The following is a 10,405-nucleotide window of genomic DNA, read 5'->3' as shown; positions in this document are numbered from 1 at the left end:
GTCTTTGTATTTGATTGTTCATCAGAGGAACTGTTCTGTTCAGCTTCATAATGCAGCTTTTGAGAGCTGATACTTTAGACTCATTGGACATTTAAGTGATATTTCACAGAGCTGCTCTCCCCTTTGACTGTGGTGATATTAATTTTCTGTTTAATATCGGATCCGTTCATTATTTGAGCAGGAACTGTATGAAAAGCCACCGTTGCTGTAGTTACAACACAGACCAAGTCGCTCTGCGTCTCTTTTGCTTCTCATCCAAACAGCTCTGTTCTAATGTAACGCTCTTTATTACCAACAAAGGATCATGTTCAGTGTTTCAGAGAGAGTTCATCACCGAGAAAACAACCTTTAACATTTATATTAAAAACACTTCGCAGAGCGATTCAAGTGAAACAAGCCGAAGCCAAGAACAGTTCTGAAATGTTGAACAAACGATATTAAATTTACACAGACTGACTGTAGAACAAACTTTGCAGTAATAATTTTAGCGGTAATTCAATGTAATGCTCAGGACTCCAGTTGTTTCATGTTCTCTGTTCTACTCTTCATTTATTTTCCAAAAGATGTCAGGTTTCTACCAACATCATTCTCATTCTTCTTCTCTGCATGGATCCACTCATGATTGTACCTCAGATCACTTTAATCCTGTTACCAGAGAGATAAAAGTCTGTATTTATAATGCACAATTCAGATTCTTTGATCATTCGGTGCTCTGATGCTCTGACTTTCTCGCTGCGCTGTTTTAAATCCACCATGTGATGATACGCAGAGGTGTGTTTAAACCAACCTGTTGGTTTGAAAAGCATGTTTTCTTCAAAACAAAAACACAACGATGGCAAAAATCACATCATTTATTCGCCAAAAAATGGAAAAAGCAAAAGTTGTGTTTTTAACTTTGTGGTGGTTCTTGAATAAGTCAGCTGTGATGTGGAAAAATGACCAAAATTTAAGCTTCAAATCTCTTTATTCTGTGTCTCATTTGAACATGTACCAAAAAATAAAGGAACTGCAGGGTCCAGATTAATTAAAAAAGCTAAAAACGCAAAACTGTGAAGCCTTTAGTGACTCAGCACAGATCTCTGATGTGGACATTATGTACAGTTTATTTCTGAATTAATTTTTTTAATACTTTATTTTCTGTGATTTTTCTCGTTACTGTGTTTAAGTCTACAAAAAATCCATTAAACACAAACAGAATATGTTCAAAAACTGTCAACACTGTAAAAATAGCTGCAATTATCGGTAAAATAATCATATTTTTAGCTAATTTGATTCTAAAAATACAGATTTTTGATGTGAACATTATTTATTTGGCCTGTTTTTGTGATTTCACTGGTTATTTACTGCAATTATCGGTAAAATAATCATATTTTTTAGCTAATTTCATTCTAAAAATACAGATTTTTGATGTGAACATTATTTATTTGGCCTGTTTTTTCTGTGATTTTGCTAATTACTGTGTGTAATTTAACAAAACAGTCAAAATCTGAAAATTATCAATGAATTGTTTTTAAAAACACGAGTAAAACCTTTGGAATATAACACATGTTAGACCTGAGACACCAGGGTGGGCGACTTCTGTGGACACTCAGGAACATGATGCTGACTCCAAGTTTATTTATTTTTTTTAAATTTTTGTAAAAGCAAATAATCAAAGAATATCAGTTTCCTTTAGTTTCTGATTTGTGAGAAGAAACATGTGACAGGAGCAGGACAAATAAACTATTTGTGGTTCGGAGGGTTGAAAACTCGTCATCGCTGCTGACCGGATCAAAGCTCTTTTCTTTCTGTTTACACCCGTCGGCCACAACAGTAAAACCCACCAGGATGTTGAGTTTGGTGTCAGAACTTTGCCGTGCAGCCACATGAAGGATGTTCTTCTCTCCACCTGTCACTGGTTTTAATGTTGTGGCCCGTTCCTCTCTTCTTCTGTCTCTCCCGGCTCTCAGAAAACTTAATTCAATCAGCCGGCCTCCTAAGATTATACGTACAGACGGACAGAGACCCCACCGCAATTAATACAGCCCGCAGGACACGTGTGCATCGGTGTGCTGAGATCCAGAGCACCTGCTGCTTCCTACAAGGCGCTGGAAGCCTCCATCTGCCGCCGCTTTGATCTAATCTGAGGCAGATGAAACCGGAAAGAGCAGAAAAAGAGCTTTACCTCTGTTGTCTTTGAGCGAGAAGTTGTGGTTGTGGGCGACTTCCGGCGCCAGGCTGAAGGTGAAGTGCTGCCGGTGAGCCATCTCGTCTTTGTCCACGGCGCTCACCGTCTCGATTACCTGCACGAAGGAGAAGAAGAAGAATTAAAATCCGACCAAACGCTTGCATCAAACGCACAGATTCCTGCTCGGACGCCGACCGTACCTTCCCCGGGGCGACGCTCTCGCACATCAGGACCTCGTTGTTGGTCGCAAACTCCGGCGGGTTGTCGTTGATGTCTTTGACTCGGATGTTGACGCGCACCTTGGTGTCCTGGTGGTGGCCTCCTGCAACATCATCAGCATTCACAAGCCGCAGCGTTAAACACTGAATGTCATCTGTGGCCGATCGTGTTTGCGATTGCCGGAGCGTCTGCATGCTAATCGGCTGAACTCGCTCTGAATATTTTCCAGCCAGATTGCCTGTCAGTCACTCAGCTGTTTGTTATTTTGATTTGCAAAAAAAAAAAAAATTACAGACACGAATTTCCGAGACATCAAAAAGTGCCGTTAAACAGTCTGGCAGCTCCCACGCAGCCTCGCCCGGCCGCTCTGATACGCCAGAGTGACAAATGTCAAGTTGTGCAGCTGCAGATTAAACTGCGACGCTCGCAGAGTGACGCGTAAACAACTAAAGTCCACACATACAGGAAACAGAGTCCTCAGAAACACTGGGACGTTTCTGTCTTTTCATCTCCACAAAAGAAAAACCACGGTTTCTGTGCTGTGCTGCGTCGCATATTTGTAATTCTAGCCGGTGAGATTTTTCCGCTGCCCTGTCATTAGCAGCGTTTATTTAGCTTCCCAGGCTCTGTGAGCGGTTAGCGTAGCCTGCGATGGTCTCGGCTTTGTGGGCGGCGAGCCCGTTTCCATCTGTCCGTCTGGCGTCTCGCAGGCCGCAGGGAAACCACGCGGCGCTCTGCTGCTGCGACCGCAGAATACCAGGGTGGGGCCTCGGTGGGTTCGTGGAGCCGGAGCTCAGGAGGCTTCACCCCTTTGCTGCTCCTCAGATCAGCCAGCCGGAGAGTCAAGGGCTCCACTGGTGCTTCGGCTGGTCGCTTCTCACATTTACTGCATAAAAAAACCTGCTCACACCGGGTCAGAACCAGAAGAACTCAAGCTGTCTGACAAAGGTTCGGTTAAAGCCAACGCTTGAAACGAACCGACGGAGCTGCTGTTGGTGCTTCAGATGAAAGTCTGTCAGTAACCAGCTGAACACAGCAGCTGGGAGGTTGTTTCTGTTCCAGGAAACACGTCCAACATGTTGATTCTGGGTTTTTTTCATTTTTGTAAAACTAAATAATCCCAAAAGTTTTTCTTTTGTTTCTGGTTTCCATCGTTCTGAGTCCTACTGACAGGACTTCATGGTCTTCGCTGCGTCTTTGCATCTCGTAGTTGGGATTTAGTGTCTCTTTGTGGGTTTTGTTGGTTCTGGTAACATTTGCAGGTGTGTGTGTTGGTTTTTTCCAACTTCTTTTTGCATCTTGTAGTTGATGTTTGGTGTCTTTTTTATGTGTATTTATGTTGGTTCTGTCTCTTTTTGGAGGTCTCTCTTGGTTTGGTAGTTTTTGCATGTAGGTTCATTTTGCATCTAGCCTGTGTTGGTTTGCGTCTCTTTCATCTCGTCGTTGTTCTTCTGAACCTCTTTCTGGTAGTTTAACAGAGAAACTTGACCTTTTGTTTCTTTGTTTTCCTGATTTGTGCCGTTCTGAGTCCTACTGACAGGACTTCATGTTCTTTGCTGCGTCTTTGCATCTCGTAGTTGGGATTTAGTGTCTCTTTGTGGTTCTTGTTGGTTCTGTCTCGGTTTGGTAGTTTTTGCAGTTGTGTGTGTTAATTTTTCCAACTTCTTTTTGCATCTTGTAGTTGATGTTTGGTGTCTTTTTGTGGACATTTTGAGGGTATTTATGTTAATTCTCTCGTTTTGTTTTGTTGTCTTTGCTGCCATTGCATCTCGTAGTTATTCTTTTGAACCTTTTTTTGCAGAGAAATTAGACTTTTCTTTCCTGTTTTTCCTTTTCTGTGTCAGAAAACGTCTGAGTTCTCCTCCTCCTTCGTTCTTCTGGTTCCACAGAGCTGCAGGATTTTATGTTGCAGAGAAACACGAACCTCAGTGAAAAAAAAAGTAGAAAAACTGCTTGGAGTTGAGGAGTCTGATGCCAACTGCAGCTTAGATGTCAGTAGAGGTGATGAATATTCACTGTCTGTGGGAAAAAGCGTGTAAAATCCAGAACCGTGGTTGTTGTTGTTACCTGCGCCGACTCTACAGCGGCTTTGGGTGAAAACACTCCACAGAAATAAAACCGCCGCAGAGCTTCGACTGTATAGAAATCTGCATAAAGTCGATCCCCGCTGGCTGATCCTGAAAATATAATTTGTTTACTAAGAATTAGGCAGAAGTCAGCAGACGCTCACAGTGAAAGTGTTAACTTCTCTCCCACCACGAAGGAAAACCAGCCAGCAGCCTGAATCCACTTAAAGTCTGTACATAAGACGTCATGGAGAGATTCCAGCACCGCAGAACGACAGTTCGGGCTTCGGGTGCCAGCGAATGTACAGCCTGGTGGCTATCTGGGCTTTTTCCATTTGTTTGCTCGTGTTTTCACTCGTTCTGCTTTATTTCATATTGTTTCAGGAGAGCGAACCAGAGAAAAGGACAGAATCAGTCAAACGAGCACCGACGGCCTCGTAACAGCATCATGACCAGATAATTACTCCTGTTTTAAATCTTGGTGATATTCAGAACCGTGTGTGTGTTTGTGGGTTCGTACCGATCTCCGTGGCCGACACCGAGATGTTGTGCCAGGCCTGAGCCTCTCGGTCCAGCGGGCGAGTCGTGGTGATCATTCCGTCCTCCGAGTTTATGCTGAAGAACTGTTCCACGTCGGTGTAGCGCGGGATCATGTACCTGCACAGAAAGTTAACACAGATTTACATTTATAGGAACACACTGAACCTTCTGAATGCTAAAACCTGCTGCACGTCGCCTGTAGAAACAACCAGAAAGAATCCTCAGATATTCAGTTTTCCTACGGTCCTTGAACTACTCATCCGTCACACTCTGCATCTAATATTCTTAATTAAAAAGTCTGAAAACAGTGTTGGATCGAACCATATTACACAAAGAACTAAAAACTCTGCAATCCCCAGCACAATTAAAAATATAAGCTGTAAACTATCTGCAGTGCATCTATAAAGACACACCTTCTACAACATATTTTAGATTTTATGAAACAAATAATCTAAAAATCCACATTTTCTTTTCTTTTCTTTCTTTCTTGCTTTCTTTTAATAATTTATAGCATTTTATTGGACTTTTTTATGACTTAGTGACCTTCATGAGTCAGGACTCGCTGACTTTTAACCCTCTGAAGCCCAACAGCTGCAGGTAAATATGAACAACTTGTTTATTTAATTTATTTTTAATGACCAAATTATGCCATTTATAGAGAAAGAATCTTGTTATTTTTACTCCTTAACTGAAATTAACGTGTAAAAAATCTTAAATTGTGATGTTTCATCCAAATCACTTTATTCTACACGTCTGATTAAATAAAAATGCCAAAAATAAACCGTTTACTCAAACAATATTCTGTGAAAATCTAGTTGTGGACAAACGTTTTCTACATGTTGACTCCAGGTTTTTGGGAATTTTTGTAAAAAACAAATAATCAAAAAAATGCAGCAGTTGTTTTTTTTTAAAAAAAATTTTTTATTCTATAATTCGTTTTTTATAGTTTTTCTGTTTCCACAGAGCTGCAGGACTCCAAAAAAAACATGAACCACAGTGAGTGAAAACGAGAGTGTTGATTATTTCGGTGGTGCAGATTCACCGTTAAGAAAACGAATGCAAAATCTTGAACATTTGAGTTGATATTTCTATAAAACGTGAGCAGCTGAGTGTTTCAGATCCTGTTCAGGTCTTCTAGACATAACGTGTGTTTCTGTGGATTTCCTCTGAGTCTTATTGGCTGTTCGGTGCAGCTGAAGGGTCATGAATTAACACCAGTCTTCGGATGTGGTTACCTGACGGGGTTGTTGGCGACGTCGGTGTCCTTGGCGTGAACTCGACCCACCGGGGTTCCTTGAGGCGCGTTCTCCTCCACCTCGAACGTGTAGCTGGGAGCGACGAAGACGGGAGGCTCGTCTGCATCCTCCACCGAGATCTGAGAGCAAACGCACAAACGTTGCTGCACACGGTCACCAGAAAAACACACACACGATCTTATCAACACACTCCTCGTCCCGGTACCTTTATGGTGGCTTCGTCCTTGTAGGGCCCCCAGGCCAGGAACTGGGGGTCGACGTGGGGGTTGGACCCCTCCACCTTCAGGGTGTACGAGCGCTTCGTCTCAAAGTCCACCGGCTGAGAAGCACAGAAAACACAGAGTCAGCCCTCTGAGCTGCGAGCTGACACATTCACACGTCTTTTTGCTGTGTAATGAAAGCAGCGTTTTGAGGAGCAAACAGCTTAAACCCACTGCGGAGGGGCGTGCGGTTCCGGAGGCGGCTGCTGGGGGGCGCTGTTGCTACACGGATGGAGGCAGCAGCAGCAGCAGCAGGTTTCTGTTATTTACAGAGCAGCAGCAGCAGCAGCAGCAGAAAGAAGCAGGAATAACCCAAATACTGACTTTAATTTAAAGACAGTTTGTATTTCACGACGCGGCGCGGTGTGATGCGATTATTTCGGGAGCAGAATGAATCATTTCTGGCAGCTTTTTGACAACAATACGAGTGTTTTATTTTAATGAAGCAGGAAGATAAAAGTGGAGTCAGAAGGTCTGCTGACAGCATTGTTTTATTTCATCTTGTGCACCTTTTATAATGGCGGCAGGTGAATTAGGAATCATGTGCTGCGTCTGCTCGGTCACCGTTAAACCCTCGGATTCAATTGCGTCTTATTGGACCGAGCTTCAATCCACTTTGCTCCGAGAAACCCATCGACTTGTAAAAGGCTTCATATCGGACGGATGGTTTGCTGTGAAGGTTTCCAGCTCACACTTGGCGACGACCCGACAGTCGCTTTAACGAATCTGCTTCTCAAACTACTGCAGGCAAACTTTGGAGTGGACCGCCGCGCCGGCCGTCGCCGCGCCGAACCCCCAGGAGGCGCTGTCCGCTCTGATTACGGGCCTCGTTTAGCCGCCGGCGCTTGGCTTCGTCTAATCAAAATCGCCGACGGTGTTTTCGGGCGTCGCCGCCGCATTATAAACCCAGATAATAACGGCTCTGACCAGCTGGTTGGCCGTGGAGCTGGCGGCGTCCCAGCAGAGAGGAGCTCCAGCTTTTCATTTCAGATCCCAGCGGGAGGAATCACAAACCCGGAGGGAAGCTGCTGCAGATTGACGACAAACCGGACGGTCAACAAGTCTACCGAATAATCACAGCGCCAGCGCGTTGGCGTTTTTTGTCGGTTGAAGGTAGCAGAGCTGCAGGACAAACCGCCGTGTTTAGCTTTTCTGCAAAAATCTCACACTCATGTTGGAGTGCTTGGAGTGATTTTGCAGCAGGCGATAAAAAATAAACTATTTCTACAAAGCTAAAAAATGACTTTATAGACATTTGACATCGTGTTTAGCTTCAGATGTACCGTGCAGCGCTCTGGCTGCCGACTCAAACTGAACAACTAAACTGTTTGTAGTCACAAATATTTTCATACAACGGATGAAAGTTGCATTATTATGGATGAAATGACAATCGATTTTAATTAATATATATTAAAACATTCATGAATTAAACTACGTTCCTGCCAATGTACAACATCTGCATCAGTTTTGCTCAGATTTGGGGAAGTTTTCCGATAAATCGTTGGAAATGTGTTGATTTTTTCTGTTTTTTGGCTGTAAAATGGCGTCAAAAACCTCCTTCCTGTGGATTTGTGCGTTCAGAGGGTCGAACAGTTTGATATCAGGTCGTGTTTTCTGGTGCTGAACAACCTGATTTAGAGTTTCGGAGTTGTGCTTCATCTGAAGCCAGCAGCTTTCATCGCGTCGGTTCGACGGTTGAAGCCAAAATCCTGATTAATATTCACATAATCGAGCTGGTTTCTGCTCACGTTGCTGTGAACACGTGCAGGTCGACAAACTCTGTTAAATAAAGTTCACAAAAAAATTTAAAGAAAAATCTCCCAGAATCCTTAAATCAGAGGAACTGATTTGTAGTTTCTGGAGAACCGTGTGAGTTTCCTTTCGGTATCGAGTTAATTTGCAAACGATGGCGCGGCTCCGGATCTGATCTGTGATCCGACGTGGACTCCGGCGGCTCCGACCGTCCGGCGCCGAGCTGCAGCTCTGGAGGTGTTTAACGCGACGCTGACAGGTACAACGGCAGCAGCACTCCAGTGACCCACTTCTTTCAGTTTCCCTGCTTTTGTCAAACCACATCTTTACCCTGAACATCCGAGTTCTGTCTGCAATCAGCCACATGATGATAATAATAATAATAATAGTCACAATGAAGCTCCTTCTTCCTGCTGCAACACACACATTCACCAACACACACACACCAACACACACTAAAACACACACACCAACACACACTAAAACACACACCAACACACTCACGGCTCCTTAATATTCTGCAGCTGCTTTCGTCAGGACACAGTTGAAAGAGAATAGCTGATTAAAGCTCATCCCCGTGTGTGTGTTTGTGAGGAGAGAATAGAGATTAGTGGAGGCGACTGATGCTGATTTAGTGTGTGGAGGTGTGAGTCTGCACACGCGTGTGAGCCTCCACATGTGTGAGAGCGCGTCCTGTGATGCTGCTGCAGAGCCTGAGGGGGCAAAAGGTTCTGATTTCCCCCGAGAGGCATCGAGACCCGAAACCGTGAGACGCTCTCATCGGGTCTGAGGTTGGGAGGCGCCAACGTTGGTTTGTTTTTTTATTAGCTGCTGGATTAATAATAATAATAAAAAAAGACTTGAACTCAATTAATTGTTGGTAAAAGATGTCGAAAAGAAATTTGAAACTTGTCGGTGGATTAGAAGTGCACGCAAACATCAACAAAATGACAGAAATTAATAGAAAAAAATCTACTTTACGACGGTCCTTGAACTACTCGTCAGAAAGCAATCGGCAGGTTTGAAATGCAAGTGATTCTATTTTTAGAAAAATGAGCAAAAAGTTTATCAGAACCAGAAACTGTAAAAACAGAAAAAATCCTCAGATCTTAAACTTTCCGACGGTCCTTAAACTACTCATCTGTGACGTGTGGCTCCGTACGGAAAATTAACCAAATCTAAGGTAAAGATCACATTATTTAATCAAAATGACTTTTGGAGTAATTAACATTCCACAATAATGACATCGTTTATCAGCCAAAAACAGAAAGAAAAAAGAAATTCAGCAGAACTGCAGGCAGAGAAGAGACAAGAATAGAAAGTTGTACAAAAATATAAATCCTGAGCCAACGTTTATTTTTCTAGAGTTGAACATCTGCTTGGAAAAATATCAGATGTGTTGATTCCAGATTTTGTAAATTTTTTGTAAAACAAATAATCAAAGAAACTCAACTTTTCTTGTTTCTGTTTTCTGATTTCCTTAATTCTCACTGTATCACGCTGACAGAAGAAACTTCTGACTTCTTTTTGTTTATTTAAAATAATTTTAATAATTTGTTGTTATTTTACAGACTTTCCCTGTTTTGTTAAATTGTGGTTGATATCTGAAATATGTAAATCGTGGGAAAAAGTATTAATTCGCACAATAATTTTACCAAAAAAAGTCAAAACTCACAATAATGTCCTCATTAAATATCTATATTTTTATTTTTTAGATTTTCATGTATTTTATTTTCACCATGTTTACAGTTTTTAAATGTGACAGTATTCCACAGTTTGTTTTTTTGGTTTGTTTTTTGTTTTAAAAAATATCTTACTGTCTTTATGATTAAATTCCATGGCAATGCTACATAAATGAAGCATTTCATCAGAAAGTCTGGCTGCAGAATTAAATCTCAGTTAGATGGTGGCGACCACAGCTGCTGCCGGTGCTTTACATCGGTCCAGTGTAGAATAACCTCCTGAGAACCGGTTCTGGTTCACGTTTCGCTCTTATTTCCCTTCACACGCTGATAGTGAGACTATAAATGCGTTTGTGTTCTAACCGAGCGGCTCAGAGGTCGGACGTCCTGCCAGGAACGGAGGCGACCGAAGACTCGGCTCATAATCCAGACCCGCAGCTACCAGAGTGTGTCTGTGCACGTG

The 10,405-nt window shown here is 42.6% G+C and overlaps 1 protein-coding gene across 1 annotated transcript in view; it reads right to left on the bottom strand.

Moving 5' to 3' along the window:
* The window catches only part of cdh11 (cadherin 11, type 2, OB-cadherin (osteoblast)), a 60,649-nt gene that overhangs the window by 6,810 nt on the left and 43,434 nt on the right, over window positions 1–10,405 (bottom strand). Inside the window, exons 8-12 of the mRNA XM_008290273.1 lie at window positions 6,454–6,567; window positions 6,228–6,367; window positions 4,973–5,109; window positions 2,368–2,489; window positions 2,165–2,282 (exon numbers count right to left, since the gene is read on the bottom strand). Of these exons, the coding sequence (XP_008288495.1) occupies window positions 2,165–2,282; window positions 2,368–2,489; window positions 4,973–5,109; window positions 6,228–6,367; window positions 6,454–6,567 (631 nt within the window). The remainder of the gene's footprint in view (window positions 1–2,164; window positions 2,283–2,367; window positions 2,490–4,972; window positions 5,110–6,227; window positions 6,368–6,453; window positions 6,568–10,405) is intronic.

The sequence above is a fragment of the Stegastes partitus genome, unplaced genomic scaffold (genome assembly GCF_000690725.1).
Source record: "Stegastes partitus isolate 25-593 unplaced genomic scaffold, Stegastes_partitus-1.0.2 Scaffold664, whole genome shotgun sequence".
NCBI classification, from domain to species: domain Eukaryota; kingdom Metazoa; phylum Chordata; class Actinopteri; family Pomacentridae; genus Stegastes; species Stegastes partitus.
Note: the sequence above shows the minus strand (reverse complement) of the source record. Positions and strands in the feature narration are given on the sequence as shown.